Here is a 24,083-nt window from a genome sequence, read left to right on the forward strand (position 1 = left end):
CAAATAGTTTACCTGTTCCTTGAAAAATAAGGTGGATATTTACCTGAATTAATAGCATTTTTTAAACTTTTGGATCTAAACATTTGTCCTAATTTTTTTAATAAAATGTTAAAAACAAAGACTTTTCAACCTGGAAAAACATTGATTCTCCCCCCAGAGACCGGCTTCTTGGATGACGTGTCATATGACAGCATATCCCTGGGTCCTGGATATGACCGGCCATATCAGTTCAACCCCAATGTTCGAGAACCCAGAACCATACAGCTGTACAAGCATCTCAATCTGAAGAGCTGCATCTGGACATTCGATGCTTATTATGACATGACGGAGCTTATCGATGTTTGCGGAGGATCAGTAACTGCCGACTTTCAGGTTAGAATGAATGCATCCCATCATAAATACAGTGCTCTCCACTAATACTGAACCCATCGGCATGTATGAGCAAAGAAAGCTGTAAAAATGTGTCTTTGTTGTTTAACATTTTGATCTTTTGCTCCGAATATTAACCAAAAAGACACTTGAGTTTGTTAGAATAAGGTTAAAAGTATTTTTTAAACACTTTATTGCAAATTTAAAATTTAGACCTAACTAACTTCTGCAATTCTTTGTGATTGATTGATGGAGATTTTTTAGCCACTTTAACATCTTCCTAACATTGCATTAAAAAGATGATAACATACTTTTGCACACTGATTGATAACACTTCCGGTTGATTGTATTTCTTAGTATCTGAGTGTTTTTCAATTCAATTCAATTCAGCTTTATTTGTATAGCGCTTTTACAATGTAGATTGTGTCAAAGCAGCTTCACATAAATGGTCATAGTAACTGGAACAGTGTGGTTCAGGTTTTAGTGTTTAAGTTCAGTTCAGTTCAGTTTAGCTCAGTTCAGTGTGATTTAATCATTACTGAGAGTTCAAACACTGAAGAGCAAATTCATCGATGCGTAGCTCTACCAATCCTGAACCATGCGAGGCAGTGGCGACAGCGGAGAGGGAAAAAAAAACTTCACCTGATGGGAGTGAAGAAAAAAAACCTTGAGAGAACCAGACTCAGTTGGGCAGGACCATTTTAATTTCTCCGCTGGCCAAAAGTCTTGTGCAGAACTTCATTCGCCGTGGTTTAGGCTGGAAGATGGCCTCAATGAAGACTCGTCTGTCCCTGGAGCGTCGCTGGAATCAGACTCATGTTCTCCACTCCCCACGACCATCAGCGCAGCAGCAGCTCAGGATATGGCCTGGTCCCGGATATGGAATCCTTGGGATCATCACGTCGCTGGTCTTGGATCCAATCAGTGACTCCGCCTAATCTGAGGACCTCGGGATGAGTATCCCCAGGTGAAAATAGAGAATAAAGAGAATAATTAGCGTAGCTGCTGTTCATAGTGTATATAAGCAAGATGTAGAAGCCAGTGTGGAACCCGCTAGGTGATGCACTGAGTGTATGCTTTACTAAACAGATAGGTCTTTAATCTAGTTTTGAACTGGGAGAGTGTGTCTGAGCCTCGGACATTACCAGGAAGGCTATTCCAGAGTGTAGGAGCCATGAAAGAGAAGGCTCGACCTCCTTTACTTGAGTGTTTTTGCTATTGTCTTATTGCAGATTCCCATATTATGAAGCTTAACAGCATTTTGCAATAAATTACAGTTTTGTTTTTTGGTTTTATCCATTGTGATCATTGGTTGTATCTGAAATTGCCCTTTATTCCCTCATTCACTATTACCCACATTAATCCACTAATATAGTCCACTTAAAGGAGTGAATGAAAATGAGCGAGTGACTCCAGAAGAGATGCTGTTTTGTTTGTGCTTTTCTTTTTGATAAATCCCAAGGGTGACGTAGTGGCGCAGTAGGTAGTGCTGTCGCCTCACAGCAAGAAGGTCGCTGGTTCGAACCTCGGCTCAGATGGTGTTTCTGTGTGAAGTTTGCATGTTCTCCCTGCGTTCGCGTGGGTTTCCTCCGGGTGCTCCGGTTTCCCCCACAGAACAAAGACATGTGGTACAGGTGAATTGGGTAGGCTAAATTGTCCATAGTGTATGAGTGTGTGTGGATGTTTCCCAGAGATGGGTTGCGGCTGGAAGGGCATCCGCTGCGTAAAAACTTGCTAGATAAGTTGGCGGTTCATTCTGCTGTGGCGACCCTGGATTAATAAAGGGACTAAGCTGACAAGAAAATGAATGAATGAATGAATAAATAAATCCCTAAGGTGGATTAGATTTCCTTGTCAGACCCTGTTAAAGTTATTTCATACATTACAATTAACAAAAGCTATTTTCCGGAGTTGTTCCCTTATTTATTTGGAAAACTTTCATTGCTAATTTATTTTGAAACTTACACTGATAGGATTCCACTGTGGAAGCCATCTTGTGGTTAGATGTGGAAATTCATTTAGTGCACAAACAGTGCATTATATGTATTCTCTAACCATTGTGTACATCGGTTGTGCAGTGCTCAGCATATATGCGTACACCCCTCACAAATATATCTTTTGAATTCATATTTTTAATAGGAAGCTATACAATATTATATTTGTGCATATACATTAGATTAGTCAGTACTGAAGCCAAATCTGGAGCTTATCTAACAAAACAACTTACGATAACGGTCCAAAAACCCATACACCCGAATTTATGTTATAGAAAAATATTAAATGCAAATTTAAAAAAGGGGGGAAAATCAAGAGAAGCAAAAAATAGTTTTTTTTTATTTACTTGTTTGCAATATTTACTTGCAATATTTAGCTTGAATTTAATTGTATTTAAAGTCACTTTTTATTATGGGGCATTGTGGGATTGATTGAATGAACTTCTGAATGTCCACTTTGCTTTTGAAAACCTTTACAAATGACAGCTCTCTCAAATTATGGCTGCAAAATATGTTGTTTTTGCATCTATATTATAAGGTGCGCATCGGCAATAGTCACATGGCAAGATATACAATGGGTCACTGCTAAGTTAAACCATAACAGAGTGAAGGTTTATCAATTGCGTGTGTTTTTATGACCTGTGACTAAGCATTTCAAAAGGTCTCAAAACATTTGGCTACAAAAACTCATATTAAATTATTTATACAATGTATGCAAAATAATTTTTGTCTTGTTTCTAGTCCAAATATCTACATTTCAAAGCAAAACAATATTATTTTACTTAATCTAATGGCAGATGATTTTCTTGTTTTGAGGCAAAACTCTTATTTTTCAGTTATTTCTTCTGAAGGTGAATATAATACAATATTATTTATGGTCTAAGATTTTTTTCCAATATTTTGACAAGAAATCAGAAATCTTTTGTTGCATTGTTATTACTCTACCTGAATAATGTTAGACAAATAGAGCTATTCATCTTGTGAAACTGTATTTTTACCCCAGTGATCCAGGACTCCTTCGTTTATCAATTTCCTGTTTTTAGTTACCATGGTGCAGCAAAAATGTCGCATTTCCATGAGAATAAACTTCAAAAATACCTTTTTTAACAAATTTATAGAATTGCCAAAAACTACCCACAAAAACTTTACAAAAATATTTGTTTTTTTGATAAAAACTGTTGTGTTTGCAGTTGTTTGTTCTCAATCAAAGGATTTTTTGTAAATGATTCATGTACAAGATGCATTTATTCATTCATTCATTGTCTTTTCGGCTCAGTCTCTTTATTAATCAGGGGTTATCAACTTATCCAGCATATGTTTCACGCATCACTGGGAAACAACCGTACACTCTCATTCACACACACATTCCATGGCCAGTTTATTTAGCTAACCAAATTCACCTTTAGTGCATATTTTTGGACTTGTGTGGGAAACTAGACCCTCTGGAGGAAACCCACGACAACACAGGGAGAACATGCAAAACCACCGCACCACCTCGTTAAGCACAAGATCAAAAAGTAAAACAATTAAAACATTTAGGCATGGCAGTATTAGTAGAGAGCACTGTATTCTTATCTAAACTAAATCTGATGTGGCAGATTTAGTCCATACTCCATTTAAATGTGTGTGTGGCTGTATTCAATTTTAATTTGTAGGTCAGAGACTCGGCTCAGTCCTTCCTGACAGTCCAGGTTCCGCTCTATGTGTCCTACATCTACGTGACGGCTCCTCGTGGATGGGCGTCTCTGGAGCACCACACAGAAATGGAGTTCTCCTTCTTCTACGACACTGTCTTATGGAGAACAGGTACACGTAGTTTAATAACCTGACTCGAGGACATATTCCAGCTCAATCTGTGTTGTGTATTGTATTGTCATCATCTTGCTTTCTTAATGTTGACTGATTGCTGATGATCGTTTTCTTTCCTACCAGGCATTCAGACAGACAGCGTGCTTTCGGCCAGATTACAGATCATTCGGATCTTCATTAAGGATGACGGACGACTGGTGATTGAGTTTAAAACCCACGCCAAGTTCAGAGGTCTGTATCTTCTATTTTCAACTGTTCATAGTGATGTCATCATATTTCGGTATTGCCCATAGTTTTGCTTAAACTCACAGGGCATAGGGTGCTTTGAGTAAATATGTCCATAGGGGTTTGGCTTGCAACTAAGTTTTGGAAACCACCATTGGTGTAGCACAAACTGTGTAGGCCCCCAACAAGAGTCTTAGATTTAAACTACCCATAACAAGCTTGTGAAAGAATCCAATAAGCATAACTTCTCTATCATTAATCAGTTTCCAGCACAAAGTTGATCATATCTGAAATACCTATCTGACATGCATTGTAGTTTTTAGTGCTGAGAAGAGCAAGTTTGGAAAGCCTGTTTTTTGCTCATTGTTCACAAATAACTGATACGTACCAGTACAATGAACGATTTTGTCCCTAACAGTGAAAAGAGTTTAAGATGGGCTATTCCTGTAATTTTGGTCATGCAGATAAAACATTGGGGCCTAGACATGTTTTGCATGATTTGTTGCTATTTTCAGACCAGCGCAACCATAATTTTCATGTTTTGCACCACGTCATTTAAATAGCAAATCCATTTGAGCCACTTTGTGGACTTATGGGTGTACCGAAGTAGAAAGGAGGTGTGGTAACGCGCATTGTTGGCAAATATAAAAGACCGCGCCTTTGATCATCTAAAAGCTGGTCTAAAGTCCAGTGCAAAGCATGTTAGTTTTCGCCTGTGCGTCCAAACGCTTACACATTGCTTAATACACACAGGATGTACGGCAATACACAAATATCTTAACAAATGAAAAAAAATTAAAGGATTAAAATGTTTAAAAATTTAAATAAATTTAAATTATTATTTTCAACATAAATATTAAACCCACTGCCTCCGTGCCTTCATATCTTGCAGTATTATTTATTATATGCATATTTGTATTTGTTTTATTAAAAACGAGTTTAGATTTGTCCATCTGTCGGGTTTTGGAGACATACATCATATGAGACAAGAATAGGATGTGTGTTTGGATATAATTCTCTTCAATAATATTGTTCATTTATTTGTTTGCTGGAAATTAGAACTGAATTTAGAAATAGTTTTGAACAAATCTTTGCGCTTAACAAATGAAATTAAATATGTTGGCTAATGGATGTCTTCGGTGGAGTGACTTTAAATTACTCCACGAAAGTAAAGGAGTAAAGTAGAGAGTTTATCATTCTTTATCCTCGTGCTGCAGATTATTTGTTTAATGATTTTCAGTTTTTTTACTTATAAAGTCCATGTAAACATGTAAACAGCATATGTGCCATAGCACGACGCAACTGACAGAACGTGAGATGAGACTCTGATTGGTTTAATGCACGTTATGCTCAAAACACACCCATTAAGAGAATAAGCACAACCCTGTTAGACCATGCGCTGGGGCGCAAAATGTATTTTTTCATCCTTAAAACAGCAAAATTTGATTCGGATACGCCTTTAATGCTTTTGAACCATGTGCTTTCACCTAGATCAGGGGTGGGGAACGTCCGGCCTCTGGGCTGTATGCAACCCGCAAGACCATTTGATCAATTCAAAATCACCCCGCAGAAAAAAAAACTAAAATAAATTTCTGGATAGAAAGTGACAACTGTACACATTTGTTGCTCTGCAAAACTCAGTTTCACATGAAAAGGACTAAAAACATGTGCTGTAATGTAACGTTTGCAGCACGGGATGTGCATTATTCATTGATGTACGTTCGAATATTCATATTTTTAATAGCGCGAACGAGACCGCATGGCATGCTTGTGTGTGATTGCGCGCTCTTAGCCTCGGAGACAAGCAGAGCACACACATCTAACGCCATCTTAATGTGTGCGATTTAATGGTCAAATACATGCACATTTCTGTCAGAGCGCAGTGTTAAGTGATTATTTATATTAACCTTCATTTGTCTAATAAACAAGGTGAGAATCAAAAGACATGTAAAAGAGAAACCATATCAGAGCTGCACTATCCTTAAAGAGACAGCGTGCAATATCCCTGCTGCTGACTGTCTTTATTAATAATCAAACAACGAAAGGAGAAAATCACTCACTGCTCTTGACTGAAGGACTTTGTAGCTGAAGTTTTTTTCTTACAGTGAAGATGCTTAAAGCACAGTTTGTTTCATATTTTTATTCTATTGTATTTATTTCCCTTTTCTTATTTACAGGGAGGAAATAACTGTGCATATATAAAGATTTATTTGCCCTCCTGAATTATTAGCGACCCTTTCCCCCAATTTCTGTTTAATGGAAAGATATATTTTGAACCCATTTCTAAACATAACTGATTTAATAACTCATTTCTAATAACTGATTTATTTTATCTTTGCTATGATGACGTACATTATATTTTACTAGATATTTTTCAAGATACTAGTATTCAGCTTAAATTGACATTCAAAGGCTTAATTAGTGTAATTAAAGTCATTGTTTAACAGTAGTTTCTTCTGCAGACAATCAAAAATATATATTGCTTAAAGGGGCTAATAATATTGACCTTAAAATAGGTTTCAAAATATTAAGAACTGCTTTTATTCTTGCTGAAATAAAACATATAAGCCTTTCTCCTGAAGAAAAAATATTATTGGAAATACTGTGAAAAATTCCTCTGTTAAACATAATTTGGGAAATATTTATATATAAAAAAACTAAATTCACAGGAACTTCAACTGATAATCGTTTTGAATAATCGTGATTACAATTATGACCAAAATAATTGCGATTATGATTTTTCCCATAATCGAGCAGCCCTATAATTTAGTATGGCCCCTAAACAATGTTACAAAAATGTAAATGGCCCTTGATAGAAAAAAGGTTCCCCGCCCCTGACCTAGATCATTAAAATAGAGCCCATTATGTCTTGACAACTCTCTAAGATATTTAGTTTGGTAATAAATTGGTATATAGTTATGTTTATGTGTTTGTTTTTGGCAGCATAGATCTGCTACACTGATGCTGCTTTGATTATTGGCACAGAGCAAGTACTTAGGGGCTTGCTACTTCCAGCATATTCACAGATATGCTGTCAGAGAATATAACACTGCTGCAAACATAACATTCCTGTAACCTCCAAAGCAAATCTACACACAGGTTGGGTTGAAGGAGGAATCCAAAAATGCAAACAACAGTGAGGCATGTTGAGAAGCAAGTTCATTGGCTGCTGAAGTGACAGCAACCAATCACCTGCACCAAGAGTTGATGAAGTAGTAGGATCAGATTTGATATGAACCATTAGCTTGAGCACCCAATGGAATTTAATAACAAATCTTTGTATTTATTTCAAACCATAATTATTTCACTTTTATTTAACCAAACAGTTTCCCTCATGAGAAAGAGGGAACAAATAGGGTGTGCTTTGAGGTGCAGGTGTCACACAGTTCTTAATTTAAATTTGGTTTTGTTCATGTATAAAATACATTTCGTGTATCGGATTTAATGGATTATGCTATTTTAATGGTCATAAAATTTAATTGAACAACGGATCTGTTATATTATTGATCGAGCTAATGATTAACAAGCATCTGTTCATCAAGAAAATTACCTTTTTCGGTGACCCACCACATTGCGTGCCCTGCATGCTTGTCTGCTAAGCTGCTGAAAACTTCTGCATTACACAACCATGCAACCATGTGGCATTTTGTGGTGTGGCAATTGTGTCCAAATACATGTTGAATCCATTTTATGTAGATTAAATCTTTTTTTGAATCATAAGTGTGTGATAAAACTTTGATCTCCCTCTAGGTCAGTTTGTCCCAGAGCATCACACCCTCCCCGGACAGAAGTCTCATCTGATGGCTCCAGATCACTTAGGAGGCATGGAGTTCGACCTACAGCTGGTGTGGAGCGCACAGTCTTTTGATTCACCCTATCAGCTCTGGAGAGCCACAAGCTCCTACAGCAGGTGAGCAGGCGATACTTAAAACAGCGGTCACACTAAAGTTTGAGCGTGCAAAATTTTATCGTACAACGGTGCGAAAAGGGTGAGATTAAACAAGACGATTAGACATTTTTTAAAAAGCGAGCGATTCGTCCATATTTCTGTACACCTAGATCATGCTTTGATCTTCTATAGGTCTCACATAGTCACTTCATGTGATTTAGCTGGTCAGAGTTCATCAAGCTTGAACTTTGCAATGTAGCGAACTGCAAAACTTGTTGCACGAGCTTGTGTTTCCGGTCTGTCGTATTCGCTTGCATATGAATGGAAGTCAATGGTACGAAAAAGTGAAGGATGACCACGGTTTAACAAAGTCACATCAAGAAACCTTGGGGTTCATCTCCAACTCTGATCAAACACAACTAAACCAACTACGTAGGATCTGAAGAAACACTTTGTAATTAAAGACAGGTGTGTTTGATCAAGGTTGCAGCTGAATTCTGCAGGAAGGTAGATCTCTGGGAAGAGGATAGTGCACTGTTGCCTTAATCCCACTGACCACATGCTTTCTGTTGTTCTCCAGGAAAGACTATTCAGGGGAGTACACCGTCTTCCTCATTCCCTGCACGGTACAGCCAACACAGGCATGGGTGGACTCTGGGGACAAGCCTCTATCCTGCACAGCACATGCACCAGAGAAGTATGTTACTATAGAACTTTTCCACTGATAGCTCCTTGAGGATTTCTAAATGACTTAAATGAAGAGTCAGCAGGGTTGAATGCAGGAGCAAGTGCCCCAGTAAAAATATGCTGTGCCCTTGTAAAACTTGCCTGTGAAAGCAATGTAGTTTCATCAAAAACAAACCGATGCATGCAGAAATCCATGCCTGTGTACGTCTGTGTTTAACTGTGAGGTGTCAGCATGTAGCTAAGGCTGACCTTACCCACAGAGGTCTAGGACAGGAATGCATTTGAGGAGGGCTGTTAAAAAAAATTATTAAACCTATGCTTGAAGTGGGCTGGTACACATCTGTACACTGTAGCAACACTTTTGAACACTTTTGAATTTTCCGCACCAACCACTGAAGGTGATTTCCATCACTCATTGGGTGGATACTGGCAGTTTTGTATTTCCACTTTAACAAGTGTCCGATGGGTCTTAAAAAGTCTTAAAATGTTTTCAATTTCAAACACTGAATTTTATGCCTTAAAAAGTCCTAAATTCACAGAAATATTGTTTTTGAGTTTTGTTTGTTTAGCTCTTAAATAATTTTAAACAGGTCATAGTTTTGCTTTGTCCAAGTAAAGCCATACTCAGTTGGACCGCCAACCATTCAATGACCAAGAAAACCTTATTTTATATATTTACGTTTTTTTTATTGCAAAGAGATACAATTCACAGCAGCTGTTAGACATGTTTACAGCAAATTCAACAAATTAAGTTCCCTAATTAGAAAAAAATTATAACTTCTCATGATAATACCAGAAAAAAATCTTAACCCTGCATAAGTCTTAAATTTCATTTTTAATGGTCTTAAAAAGGTTTTTTAAAGTCTTAAATGTGACTCAATGAAACCTGCAGAAACCCTGTTCAAGGACCAGACAAAGCTAAAGTTCCTTAATAATATGATTACATTTTTTGACGAAACTTTTCTGGTTACTGTAGATGGAAATTTTTATATGAAGCAGAAAGTAGTGATGATGAGTAAGGACTTTAAAAACTTAAGAACTTAATGAACTTAATCTCGGCCATGAGAGTCAGTGTCCCAGTACAGGAAGGCTGTGGCCCAGTAGAGCTTTATGTCTAGCAACACCCCTGCTTGAATGGCTTTGCTGTTGTCATTGACTTTCAGTGGACTTGTTTTACTCGTTTCATCAGATCGTTTGTGTGAATCAGCAAGAGTATTTATAATATCCAAGGACTTCTAACAATCTCTTTCAATCAATAGATTCCTGCTGCCCATCGCCTTCCAGCAGACCAACCGCCCTGTCCCTGTTGTCTACTCTCTGAATACTGAGTTCCAGCTTTGTAATAATGAGAAAGTTTTTCTAATGGATCCTGCTCTCGCAGACATGTCTGTGGCTGAGATGGATTACAAAGGAGCCTTTTCAATGGGTAAAATGAGCAAATTAGTGAAAATGATGAGATGCGTCACTATTGTGCTTTTGTTCATTCAATATTTGATGTTATGCAGGTCAAACCCTGTATGGCAGAGTCCTGTGGAATCCTGACCAGAACCTGAATTCAGCCTACAAGCTGCAGCTGGAGAAAGTGTATTTGTGTACGGGACGGGATGGATATGTTCCCTTCTTTGACCCTACAGGCACACTGTATAATGAGGGCCCTCAGTATGGCTGCATTCAACCAAACAAGCACCTTAAACACAGGTTCTTACTTCTGGTAGGTGCATATTGTAACAAGTCCAGACCAGTTTAACTAGCCTAACAAGATCGGCTTGATGTGGTTAAGTTTTAACTGAAATACTTTTGTGGAGTGGAATTTTTCAGTGGGCACTGCAAAGATCAAGCTGGTTTTGTTTACCTTGAAAAAATATCAAATTTAATTCTTGTTTATTTCTGTAGTGTTTTTTACAATGTAGATTGTGTCAAAGCAGCTTAACATAGTTTTAGTAAAGTCCAGTTTTTAGTGTTAAAGTTTAGTTAAGTTCAGTGTGGTTTAAGTTTCACTGCTGAAAGTTCAAACACTGACAAGCAAATCCGAGAAAAGCAATGCAATATAATATGCAGTTCTTAAAGGAAAGTTTTTTTAATAATTGTTATACTTAAGTGATTTCAATCTTCTGAGAGAATTAGAATGTGACAGCTCAACGCAAATTCAGTTCGCTGAATTTAAATGTCGATAACTATGAAGTGGAAAGAATCTGCATTAAAGCTCTTTACAGTGCTGGGATGACCTTTCATTTTATTATGACAGGTGGCCTAATAAATTCTAAATGTTAAACAACTTTGTTTTTATACATCATGTGTACATACAGTTGAAGTCAGAGTTATTAGCCCCCCTGAATTATTTGCCCCCATTTATTTTTTCCCCCAATTTCTGTTTAATGGAGAGAAGATTTTTTTCAACATATTTCTAAGTGAAGTTTCATAAACTAATTTATGAAAGGAGAGGAGCATGTGATATGATTGTGCACCGCTGGCCTCTCATCCGTAATCAGTAATAATCCAATCAGAATGATCCTAGCTTAATATAAATGGATCACTTTCTGCTAATTGCTTTTTGGAAGAATCCCCCCTTCCATCCCATCTCCTCCTTTTTCTCCCCTTCTAAAGGGGGAGCGATCGAGACCTACCTGATTTCGGTTCTCCTGATATGCTTCTAGACCAGGCGGGAGCCCTGGGCTCAAATATCTCCGAGCTCAGGGTTCTCTCCCGGGACATCATGCCAAACCAGCTGTAAATGCCAAGCATATCTAAGTGGGAACTCTTGAAACATAATAGTGTTAATAACTTATTCTAATAACTGATTTATTTTATCTTTGCCATGATGACAGTAAATAATATTTGACTAGATATATTTCTGGACACTTCTTTACAGCTTAAAGTGACATTTAAAGGCTTAACTAGGTTAATTAGGGTAACTAGGCAGGTTAGGGTAATTAGGCAAGTTATTGTATAACGATGGTTTGTTCTGTAGACTATCAAGAAAAAAATATATAGCTTAAAGAGGCTTATAATTTTAACCTCAAAATGGTTTTTAAAATAATAAAAATTAGCGAAAATAAAAAAAGACTTTCGCCAGAAGAAAAAATATTATCAGACATACAGTGAAAATTTCCTTGCTCTGTTAAGCACCATTTGGGAAATATTTAAAAAAGAAAAAAAAAATCAAAGGAGGGCTAATAATTCTGACTTCAACTGTATTTATGTGTGTTACCTAGGACCGAAAGCAGCCTGATGTATGTGATCGCTACTTCCATGATGTTCCCTTTGAGGCCAGCTTTGCATCTGACATTCCTGACCTCCTGTCTTTGTCTGCGATGCCCGGTGTAGACGGATTCACAATGAAGGTTGATGCCCTTTATAAGGTCAGTGACTTCAACAACCACATACTCAAACGTTCTAACTGAAACATGCTCCAAATCCTGGCATATGCCAGTGCCAAAGCATTTCAGATGTACCCTTCAAGCAATTGCCTAGATCTGTTTGTTTAAGAAAAGATGCCAGACTAACAGTCTGCCATGACTATAGGCAGCTTGGGGAGCTCTTTTGTTGGCATCTCATTCGTTGTGTTTGCTCTTCTTTAGGTTGAAGCAGGGCACCAATGGTACCTCCAGGTCATCTACGTTATTGGACCCGAGTCTATTTCGTCTCCCAGAATCCAGCGCTCAGTGACTTATGAGCTGAAGCGAAGCCGCCGAGATCTAGTAGACCGATCAGGTCGCCTAATGCTTGATGAATCATTGATCTACGACAATGAAGGTGACCAGGTAAAGAATGGCACCAACATGAAGACCTTGAAGCTTGAGATGGAACCATCAGGCACCTTCAACCCCCAAATGGGAGGATCCATTGGGGGTGGCGTGGCAGCCATCCTCCTGCTTTTCTTAGTCCTTCTAGCGTTCTGTTTCATGGTCAGGAAGTGCCGCAGGGTTGTCAAAAAGAGGCCTTCAAAGACGGTGGAGGATTATCCTCTGAACACAAAGGTGGAGGTCTGCATTGAACGTCTGGAGAAAAACCTCAACAGCAAGCACTGCTCTGTAAGAAACATCAACGTTCTCAACAAGAACCCCGACACCTACAAAGTCAATGGGGTGAAAGTCAAACAGGTCAATCTGGAGGTCAAACTCCACAACAATCTAAATGACGGCACTGAAGTCTGACCTTCTAGAGTATTTAATGAGAAAAAGAAACATTTTCTATGACTATTTGTAATAATGACATATGTTTAATGTATTTTTGTATGACCACGAGGACAAAAGGGAAAGTACGCTTGCCAGCTATGCAGTGTAAATCATTTCACAACTGAGCTACCTCAAACACATAACGGTGTCATCAGATCTTATTTTCTTCCGATCTCAGTTTGGAATCATCACTCTGTATATGAGAATTGTTCAACAGCTCAGTGGTAGCTCAGCCACTTGGAGAGTTTGTATCGCTGCGCCTGCTATTTTATCATATCTGTAAACTAAAAGCACATGAAAGTATTAAAGGAAGGATGAGTGCCAACGCTTTGGACCGGATGAGTGATGTAAATACGTTTATTAAGTGCAATTATCGGATGACATGGTCGTCCCTGTATTTTGATCTGGTTTCGATGCTCTGCCTCATCGTGTACTTTACTTTTGGCCTGATCACCGGTGTGCCATGCTGATATATTTGTCAAGTGCGATTTATTTAATTCCAAATCCGAATAACTGCCCAAAGTGATGCATTTAATTCGTGTAAACTGTCAGTACATGCGGACGAGAAACCGATGTGTTTTGATGAACTGTATGACTCTATAGATATGATAACCACTATTGATTTCCTGTCAGTCTGCTGTAGCAACACTGGACAACAAAATGTTTCTTTGTTTTGTTTTGTTTTGTTTATATTACTGCTGTCTGTGCTGATATAACCAAACACTACCAAATATCTTCACACGGATTGTTTGAGGTTATCCACCTTATGCTATACTTTATACTGCATTATTTAGTCTTGTATTATCGTCGCATCATGTATTAAGGCTTGTGTATTTGATTTTGTTCTTTCTATTCTTTGCTAAATGTTTATTAATGTTGTAAGTTGTCACATGACACATGGTGCTGGTTTGCTCAAGAAAATTCAGAAAACCCACCTGGGTGTAGTGTGGGAATGCTATAATTATTATTTTACAGTTGGTCAATTCTCTCTTTTACTCTTGCCTCTTTTTTTCTTTATTTGGAATTTAATTTTTCAAGTGTCAAAGTGAGTGCCTATCAAACAGGAACATTTTGGTGATTTCAGTTTTTGGTGCTATCATTTATGGTAAATTAATCAACATGATGCCTGTTCTTGTGCCTTTTTAACAATAAAATAAATGAAAATGAATTAAAATGTTCTTAATGTGTGGCATGCTTTACTCAAAGTATACATTACAGTAGTAGTGGTAATAAATTTGGATGCAACTTAATGTATTGCAAGGGGATACAGATTAAACTAGATTAAATTTATTAAAGGCAGTGGCTCAGTAAGAATGCATACCTTTCATGATATCATGTCACTCACACCCTAACAAAACAGGCGAGATGTTAAACCGGACAGAGGGCTTTGCCATTTAGTACTTTGTAACAATAGGTGATCTAGAAGTAGCCCTTATTTTAAATGTTTTTTTTTTAACTTGCATATATTCATATCAGAAATCTAATGTACCAATTACAAATACAAGATATAGAAACACACATCAGTCATTCACCATTTTGATCTCAATTACGTCTTTAAATTCATATAATCCTCTTGAAGTTATGCACCTGTATTCCTGTCATATTATATTGTATATGACCTGATGAGTCCAAATTTGTTTCCCTAATATTAAGAGACAGAGAGAGAGAGAGAGAGAGAGAGACCTAAAGAAAAGTGGAGATTTTTTTAAAGAAGGGAGAGGCTAGGTGTGTTTGTGTGAGTGTGAACGTGTCTGAACGTGACATTAGTCAGTGACGCCTTGAGGAAGCAAGACAGAAGTTAAATAAACCAGGCAGAATTTCGCTGAGCGCAGATTTGTAACACAAAGGTAAGTACAAACTACAAACTGAATCATAAAATTTAGTAAAGAAAGAAAGAAAGAAAAACGTAGGAAACCCAGTGCAAAATCATTGTTTGAAGGAATGTGAGTGCTTGTCAATCAAAAATCACTGTAATAACAACATTTTGCTGTTTGTTTAAGCTTATACTTCTGTTGCTTATAAATGAGTAGTTTACCTTTGCTTTTTATGCATTTTAAAAACACAACTGAAAACAATATAGTCATAATATATTCTGAATTGTAAATGTGAATTGTTTATCACACTAGAATCCAACAAAAATGGCAGACTTATGGGTAAGTAAAATATTAAATATATCTATACACTGGTCTCTGAAGGTGACGTTTAATATGGAGCCAGATCGGTCTCAAAAATAATACATTTGCAAATTTAAATGCACCGCACAATTCACGTTTATAAAATCCAATTCGTAAATTCAAAACACAATTTGTGAATTCACAATTAAAAATTATATACATATCGCCAACTGAATTAAACTTGTGGGCCTGAAATGTGTTTTGAATTTACGAATTGGATTTATGTATTCAGTGGGTGGCACAATCACCTCATAACAAGGTTGCTGGTTCGAACCTCGGCTGGGTCAGTTGGCATTTCTATGTGGAGTTTGCATTTTTTACCTGTGTTTGCGTGGGTTTTCTCCGGGTGCTCCGGTTTCGCCCACAGTCCAAAGACATGCGGTACAGGTGAAATGGGTAGGCTATTAACTTGTCCATAGTGTATGTGACATGAATGTGTATGAGTGTTTCCCAGTGATGGGTTGCAGCTGGAAGAACATCCACTGTGTAAAACATGCTGAATAAGTTGGCGGTTCATTCCGCTGTGGCGACCCCAGATTAATAAAGGGACTAAGCTGAAAAGAAAAGAAAAATTTGATGCTGGATGAATCATTTACATTTAATTTTTTTTTTAATTTATGAATTAGATTTATGTATGTATTGGATTTTACAAATTGGATTTGTGTATTTACGAATTGCTTTTTAATGTACAAATTAAATTAGGTCATTTACGAATTGTGTTTTGAATTGACGAATTGGATTTGTGCATTTACGAATTGCGTTTAGAATATACAATTTGAATTATGTAAATGTGAATTGTGAATGTATTGTTTTTTTGTTTTGTTTGTTTTTTAGACTAATCTGGCTCCATATTTAAGTAAAGAGTAGGATATACACCTGAAGAGTATTTTTTTTCTTTTTGTGTTGTAGGAAGAATTGCAAAGTGTAGCAAATGCTGCTCCCGCTTCATTCGCAGCTGCGGTAAAATTGACTTTAGTTCATTCTAATTAGATAAGCTAAAGTCAGTCAGTTAAAAGGAACACATTGCTTTAATATTCTTTTATTGGTTGGTTAATTCTTCTTCAGCCAGGTGAGAGGGGCACCATTAAGGCCAAAGCTAACTTCAACGTCAGTGAAGATGTTGCAGCTCTCCGCAAAGCAATTGAAGGCGTTGGTAGGCTCTTATCTGTAGTGTATTATTGTAGGCCAGGGGTGTCTAAACTCGGTCCAGGAGGGCCGGTGTCCTGCTGAGTTTCGCTCCAACTTGCTTTAACACACCTGCCAGAATGTTTCTAGTGTATCTAGCAAGAGCTTGATTAGATAATTTAGGTGTGTTTGATTAGGGTTGGAGCTAAACTCTTTAGGACACCGGCACACAAGGACCGAGTGTGGACATCCCTGCTGTAGGCCTATAATGTTTTATGTACAAATATTTTTATAAAGGTATGATTCTACATTTTCTTTGTAGTTTGAGGGGTTAATAAGTTGTATCACCAAAATTCTTTACCAGGTACAAACGAGAAGACATTGATAGAAATCCTGACCCACAGAAGCAGCAGTCAGAAGCAGGAGATTGCTAAAGCATACCGAGAAACCACAAAGAGGGTGAATCTGTGTTCTTTTGCTCAAAGCCTACTTATTATTTGTGTTCTGTGCGACAACTTAAATTTGTCTGTCTGGACCACAGATTTTAGCAAATGACTTGAAAGGCGAGACCCATGGCAACTTTGAAAAAGTTCTTGTTGGGCTGGCAAGACCTCTGGCTGTCAATGATGCTGAATGGTTGCACGAAGCACTGAAAGTCAGTAGCTGTTTCTTAAGTTTTTGTGTATATTGAACAATTACTATTTAGAGGCAATCTGAGACAGAAATCCAACTGTAAACATATTTTGCATGTTATTTACCAATGTGCATTTTTATTTTTCCTTACATTAAAAAAAAATGTAATTTTTAGGCTTATTTTCGGCAGCTGGTTAGTCAAAAAAAAGTAAAACAGAGTCTGTTAAATAACGGAAATTTACCATAAAATAACAAGCATTAAATTGCAGAAATTTCCTTAAATTAACTTCCTGTGATTTAATGTCCTTTATTTTAGAGTAAATTTCTGTAGTTAATGGCCATTATTTTACTTTTTTTTTCAGGCCTTTTTTTACAGTGCATGATTTGTTTTTCAGGGGGCTGGAACAGACAACAACATCCTGATAGAAATACTTTCCTCACGGACAAATAAACAAATTAAGGAGCTGTCTGCAGCATATGCTGAAGGTGAGATGGGGATGATAAGACTATTTTTAAGGAAGAGAAAATTTGATTAAAGGAAAAATAATCATTTTTCCCCCTTTCCCTTCAGAAACGAAGAAAACACTCACACAGGCCCTTAAAACAGAGGTTTCAGGGCATTATGGCAAAGCCATCATTCTACTTGCTGAGGTAATTTAATACACACTCCTAACACTTTATTCCAATAAATGCAGATGATATTTTAAAATATAAACGTATTTAATTGTCTCTAATTCTAAGGGTGCGAGAGATGAAAACCCCAGTGTGAATGTAGACAAGGCTAGAGAAGATGCACAGGTACAGAAACTAAAACCTTTATGTTTCCTATTGTATATCAGGTGCAGTTTTCATTTAATGCTTAGTTCAGAAATTATATTTGTGTTATGGTTATTATTTTGCCAGATTATGTCATTTTGACTCTTATTTTCTTAAGTCATAAATGGCCATTAAACATGCCGAAGTAGCTTCCCAAACATTAATCACTTGTGGTCTTTTCTGTTATGCTAGTGGGAAGCAAGTGACCAAATGTCAAAAATAAGATCATAAACAAACAATCCTACTAAAGGGGTTTGTTTTGTACTGTATGTCATAAAGGAGTGAGTATTGTTGCCATAGCTCATTAATCTTTTCACCACTATATAATTCTAGTTTGCACCAGTACCACTGACGAATTTCACTACGATTTTAAAGCTGTAAATGAATGATATGTTTTGCTTCTCTGGCCAACCTGAACAAAATAAAACATTCTTTGTCATGAAGTGTCACAGATGCAGAATTAGATATTGTCCACTACCAAACACATTATGAGGACACTTTTGATACAAAAGCAAATGATTTGTGTGTTCAAGCTGCCATTGTTGCTCATGAAATACCTTGACAACTTACATCAAACAGATTGCACCAAGATCTGGCATATATCATGTACACTCTAAGAAAATGCAGGGTTGATGTAAGCCACATTTGGCCAATTTGTTTATTATGGACAAGCTCAAGCATTAATTGTTTTTATTATTATTTTCACTGAAATGTTGGTCCCACTATAAATTAAGTGGTCTTAACTTCTATGTACTTACAACAGAATATAAATACAATATACTTAATGTCTTCCCCTTTGGGAGGGAAGTTTCAATGCTCTGTGGAAACTTCCACTATGGAGAATTCGTTAGAATCCAATCATCTGAAAGATTATATAAACGGGCCAATGAAATGCCAGGAAGGATGCAATCTAGCCGGTCTCTCGAGCCAATATAAGGAACAGGTTTTACAGCCTGTACTTCATTGTACCCAACAAAGAGTGGTGGGCTATGGCCAATCCTAGATCTGTACGTTTTGAATCGCCGTCTTCACAAGCAGCCATTCAGAATGCTCACGCAGAAGCGCATCCTCCGGTCCGGTCTGCAGCAATAGACCTGAAGGACTCGTACTTAATGTCTCTATACTTCCACGCCACCGTCAGTTTCTGCGGTCTTCGTTGAAAGGCTGAGCTGGCAATACAAGTCCTCCCCTTCAGGCTCTCTCTGTCCCCATGAGTTTTCACCAAACTAGTGGAGGGTAACCTAGCGTACCTTCAGCCCGCAGGTATTCGCATACTCAATTATCTCGACTGGCTGATTTAGCGCTCACAGGATCAACTGATTACACACAGAGACAGGGTCCTTCACCACCATGACCTATTGGGGTTTCAGTTCAACCGAGAAAAGAGCAAGCTCACCCCCGTGCATCACCATGACGCCGCGCCTCCCCTGAAAGCGGACCCAGCTGATGCTGACCTGTCTGAGAGAGTTCAACAGAGAAACTGTAATCGCATTGATATTATTTCAGAGACTCCTGGAGCATATGGCATACCGCTTCAGCATTGGCTTTATGATCGGGTCCCAAGATGCGCATGTCATGCGAGCGCGCACCGGGTGACTGTCACTCTGCTGTGTCGCAGCACCCTCAGCCTCTGTAAGAACCCTGCAATTCTACAGGCCATTGTGCCTCTAGAACAAGTGTCCAAGAGTGTCATCGTTTCAACGAATGCTTCCAGTTGCACTGGGGAGAATGTAGCTGTGGGTCCTTGGTATGAACCTGGTTGCATTTGCATTTTAATCACCTGGTAGTGTATCTTGCAATGCACTGTTTTTTACTGGTGCTAGAGGGGAAACACGTGCTGGTCAGGACGGACAGCATGGCAACATTGGCGTATATCAACCACATGGGAGGTATCTGCCTCTGCCGCATCTCTCAGCTCACTCACCATCTGCTCCCCCAAAGTCATATGCGGCGGGATCGCTGCATTTCATTCTTCCCCACCAAGCTCAACCGTGCTGCCAATACGCTCTGACGGCAGTTTCGCCTGGGAAAATGGAGACTCCAGCTCCGACTGTCCAGCTTTTATGGCTGCGTCTTTCTCTCTAACACAAAGATATGTGCACTCTCTCGCTTGAGTTCCCCACTTGGCGAACACTGCAGAGTACCATTAGTTACACAGCTTTCTCCAGAAACCCAACTCATACAGATACTGCCGAGGAACAGGTCTATGTGTTGCACCTCTCTAGCTCAATCTGACCTGTATTTCAGCTCTCTCCCTGTGATGGCCCCTCCCTAGCACATCCCCTGGAAGAAACTTCTTCTCTGGGACAGGCACCAATTGGCAACTGCGCCCAGATCTTTATGGTCCATAGATGGAGCGCGGAAGACTTAGGTGACCTACCAATTAGGTGGTAAACATTGTCACTCAGGCTTGAGCACCCTCTACCAGGCATGCCTACACGCGGAACTGGAGTCTATTCACTGTGTGGTATACGTTTTTCCCAGAGAAGGACCCCGAACATGCCATCAGTGTGATGCTGTCCTCCTTACGTTGGCTGGAGCTAAGGCTGTCCTCTCTGCACTGAGGGGTTAGCATTACGATCATCGCCATTCTGAGGACTCAGCTATGGCGGCACGCTGGGAAACCACTGCCTCATAATCCAGTTCCTAGAGGAGCGAGACGTGGATGTTAATTCTATCCTGTTTCCCTCTTATACCCACATTAAGATCTCTTTTAGGAGAGGTCTGCTTGAACACACGACTCAGTATCTGAAGATTTCTGTCCATGTAGACAGCTCAGCTGGTCATGTTGGCATCAGTCAAATGGGTGGGCATTTTCAGTCAGCAAAATGTGCAAGCGTTTTGGGCCGGCCCACTCTCAAGTTTTTCCTGAGACCCCGGTCCACCTAGGTGCCCTAGTTTCCTACAGTGTTCTTTTTAGACTACGTAGTGAACCTGCAACCCCTACCCACATAGGAGGCAGACCCAGCCCCTATGTCCTGTTCACGCTTTGCGTATTATACGGACCATACTTTTAGTCCTCTGACTACAGCTCTTTATCTGTTATGGTGATCGGCAGAAGGGAAGTGCCATAATCAAACAGAGGGTGGAACATACCCACTGAACAGTGGATGCCATCTCCCTTGCTTATCTGAGCCAGGGCGAGCCGTGTCCCCCAAGATTGAGAGTGCACTCCACTCGGTGCGTGCATCCTTTTGGCGTTATCACGCGGCGCCTCTCTAACAGACATTTTAGAGCTGTGGGCTGGGCGACACCTAATACATTGGAAGATTTTTTAATCTTGACAGGAGCGGATTTCCTCATGTGCGCTGGGAAAACTCGATGAACGAGAATATTCGGTTAAGTATTGTAAAACACTTGCTGTGCCTTTCTCTCTAACACAGCTTTCTCGCTTTGTCAGTTGAGTTCCCCTCTTGGCGAGCCCTGTCGAGATTCCTCCGAGGCTCCCAGCATCTGACTCGGCGGAGGAGTCAGGTGTTGGCCGTTACATTTTTGGCATGCCTGTTTGTCAGCTCTTGGCTTGGCATAATCTCTCATTGGGAGCAAGGTAAGGTTCAATCATTAAGGCGTTTTCCATACATTTCCCCACAGTGGAAGTTTCCTCATAGCATTGAAGTTCCCCTCCTGAAGGGGAACGTTCCGGTTATTAAGTTAACCCTCGTTCTCCGAAGGAGGGAAAGGAAACGCTATGTTCCTTTGCCACAATGATTGCCCTTTAGCGGTTGGGCATGAAAGGCTCTTCAGCTAGAAAAGGATGCCTCAGCTTGGCACGTGCTGCGCTTTTATTCCAAATTAATCATAAGTAGCGACAGCTGTGCATACTGACGCTGCCAACTCATTGCCATTTCGTTGGCCTGTTTATATATTCTTTCAGATGATTGGATTCTGACGAAATCCCCATATATAGTGGAAGTTTCCGCATAGCATTTCCACATATTTAAACAATACGGACATTGCAACAAATTAATAATTTCAGTATAAGAACATATTAGTTAATGCCAATTAATATAAATTGGAGCCAAAGTTTTAAACCCAGAGTTTGGATTTGTCCAAATTTGATCCAAATTTGAGCTGAAACAACCCAGCCTTTTAGAGTGTAGTTAAAAAAATGTACACGTCACAGTTAAAAGGAATACTCCATATTGGTGAGCAAGCTAAAATCTATTCACCTTTATCTGTGTCAAAGATTATGTTGTATTAGGTGTGATTTTTCTTTTTCCTCTATAGGCCCTCTATCAAGCAGGCGAGAAGAAACTGGGAACCGATGAGTCCAAGTTCATTGAGATCCTCTGTAAACGGAGCTTCCCTCAACTGAGACAAAGTACCAACATAATCATCCTTATAAACTCAAGCATTTGACATACAGTTGGAATTGTGTTTTAAAGCTAATTTGTCATGTTCCAGCAATATTGGAATATAAAAACTTCAGTAAGAATACTTTGCAGAAGAGCATTGAGAAAGAAATGTCCGGAAACCTGGAAGAACTCCTAGTTTCCATTGGTAAGTTTATGAATTCTGCATGCAAATAGATTGTAAAATAATTGGTTTACTATTTTAATCAACTTGTTTTCATTATAGTAAAGTGTGCAATAAGTACTCCTGCATACTTTGCTGAAAAACTCAACAAAAGCATGAAGGTACTGATTGACATACACTAGTCTCAATCTCTGTATTTGTAAGGTACTAATGTTTGTATTGTTGTATATTTGTAAATCTACAGGGAGCAGGTACAGATGAAACCACTCTGACCAGAGTAATGGTCAGCCGTGGGGAGGTTGACATGCTGGACATCAGAGCTGAATACAAGACGCTTTATAAGAGCTCACTTTACAAGGCAATAAGTGTAAGTATTCTGCACTCAACTTCAGCTCAGGCCATCTGATATATTTCAATGCAAGTAATACTTATTAACTGCTGACAACTGAGAGTTATACCATTTGTTCTTAAATCTAATGTAATGGTACAGTCTGTACTGATAATGACTGCTGATAACTTTGCTCTTTTCATATCAGTCTGATGTGTCTGGCGATTATGCTGACTGTCTAAAGATGATTTGCGGAGGAGACGACTAATCCAGATGCAATCCACGGTGTCCTATATGAAAGCAAGCCATGTGTTCAGCTGTCAATTTGAATAAAAAGGTTTTCTTTTATGGGATTTTAACATGTTTTTGGAAAAACTCATTCATATATCTTATTTACAGCTGGTAAAGGTGGGGAATGGCAGCTGTAAAAACGTAACTTTTTAACACTTGAATAAACCCCACTGCAGTTATTACTCTTTCTTGGCATTTTTTGCTGTTCCTATGTGACGTGGATTCTCTTTATGTTGTTTAATATGATTTATAGTCATTATCTGAGTCACTGGACTAAATGCCACTCTGTTGTTCTGTCCCTGTCTGTTTCTGCCTCTGTCATTTTATTTAATTGACCTTCCACACTTTAATTACCTCAGAGCCAGCATTGATGGCAGTTTGCCAAACCTAAAATGTCATGAAGAAAAATGTATTGATTGCCTGTTGCTCATCAGTAGTTTTTTTATTTTATTTTTTTTACATTATTTTGTACCTTTTAATTGGCTTTTCTCGTTCCACATGGTTCCTGCTTGAGATTTTGAACATTCGCCTTTTGATTTGATTTATTTTAGTTTATATTGTAGCCAGACTTTCTTGCAGAGTGTAGATCTACTAGTTACATTATATATGTGTGTGTGTATATATATATATATATATATATATATATATATATATATATATATATATATATATATATATATATATATATATACACATACATACACACACACACACACACACACACACACACACACACACAGTTGAATATTTTTTCCTCTGGAAAAAGTCTTGTTTTATTTTGGCTAGGATTTTTTTTAACCACCAATCTAAGGACAAATATATTAGCCCCTTTATGCTATATTTTTTCTCGATAATTATACAGAACAAACCATCTTTATACAATAACTTGCCTAATTAATTACCCTTAACCTGCCTGATTAACCTAATTAACCTAGTTAAGCCTTTAAATGTCACTTTAGTCTGTATAGAAGTGTCTTGAAAAATATCTAGTCAAATATTATTTACTGTCTTCATAGTAAAGATAAAATAAATCCATTATTAGAAATGAGTTATAAGACATATATTAGAAACTATTATGTTTAGAAATGTGTT

At 38.3% G+C, this 24,083-nt stretch overlaps 2 protein-coding genes across 6 annotated transcripts in view; both read left to right on the forward strand.

Annotated features, from left to right (window-relative positions):
- The window catches only part of fras1 (Fraser extracellular matrix complex subunit 1), a 249,754-nt gene extending 235,428 nt beyond the window's left edge, over positions 1 to 14,326 (forward strand). For 4 of the 5 annotated variants that reach the window (XM_005165335.5, XM_009301656.4, XM_021476261.2 and 1 more), the window contains 9 exons: positions 158 to 372; positions 4,019 to 4,169; positions 4,296 to 4,403; positions 8,148 to 8,307; positions 8,867 to 8,983; positions 10,233 to 10,399; positions 10,479 to 10,684; positions 12,186 to 12,332; positions 12,552 to 14,326. In XM_005165335.5, coding sequence (XP_005165392.1) covers positions 158 to 372; positions 4,019 to 4,169; positions 4,296 to 4,403; positions 8,148 to 8,307; positions 8,867 to 8,983; positions 10,233 to 10,399; positions 10,479 to 10,684; positions 12,186 to 12,332; positions 12,552 to 13,127 — 1,847 coding nt within the window. In that variant the 3' untranslated portion in view covers positions 13,128 to 14,326. The remainder of the gene's footprint in view (positions 1 to 157; positions 373 to 4,018; positions 4,170 to 4,295; positions 4,404 to 8,147; positions 8,308 to 8,866; positions 8,984 to 10,232; positions 10,400 to 10,478; positions 10,685 to 12,185; positions 12,333 to 12,551) is intronic. The other variant, NM_001130840.1, reaches the window with a different exon arrangement.
- A 581-nt stretch (positions 14,327 to 14,907) lies between these two features.
- Positions 14,908 to 23,170, forward strand: anxa3a (annexin A3a). The gene is made up of 14 exons (NM_001004632.2): positions 14,908 to 14,995; positions 15,275 to 15,301; positions 16,232 to 16,282; positions 16,388 to 16,475; positions 16,812 to 16,906; positions 16,989 to 17,102; positions 17,476 to 17,566; positions 17,652 to 17,731; positions 17,822 to 17,878; positions 22,124 to 22,217; positions 22,301 to 22,396; positions 22,475 to 22,533; positions 22,617 to 22,739; positions 22,909 to 23,170. Exons 2-14 carry the CDS (start codon positions 15,287 to 15,289, stop codon positions 22,966 to 22,968), a joined length of 1,023 nt encoding a protein of 340 aa, NP_001004632.2. The 5' UTR covers positions 14,908 to 14,995; positions 15,275 to 15,286; the 3' UTR covers positions 22,969 to 23,170.
- The last annotated feature ends 913 nt before the right edge of the window (positions 23,171 to 24,083 follow it).

Source organism: Danio rerio, chromosome 5 (genome assembly GCF_049306965.1).
Source record: "Danio rerio strain Tuebingen ecotype United States chromosome 5, GRCz12tu, whole genome shotgun sequence".
In the NCBI taxonomy this organism is placed as follows: domain Eukaryota; kingdom Metazoa; phylum Chordata; class Actinopteri; order Cypriniformes; family Danionidae; genus Danio; species Danio rerio.

What these genes read in the sequence shown, in the direction of transcription:
- anxa3a (NM_001004632.2), top strand. An exon ending in ACCGAGAAACCACAAAGAGG is followed by an intron (nt 16,907 to 16,988) that starts GTGAATCTGTGT and finishes TCTGGACCACAG; the next exon opens with ATTTTAGCAAATGACTTGAA. An exon ending in AGAACTCCTAGTTTCCATTG is followed by an intron (nt 22,397 to 22,474) that starts GTAAGTTTATGA and finishes TTTTCATTATAG; the next exon opens with TAAAGTGTGCAATAAGTACT.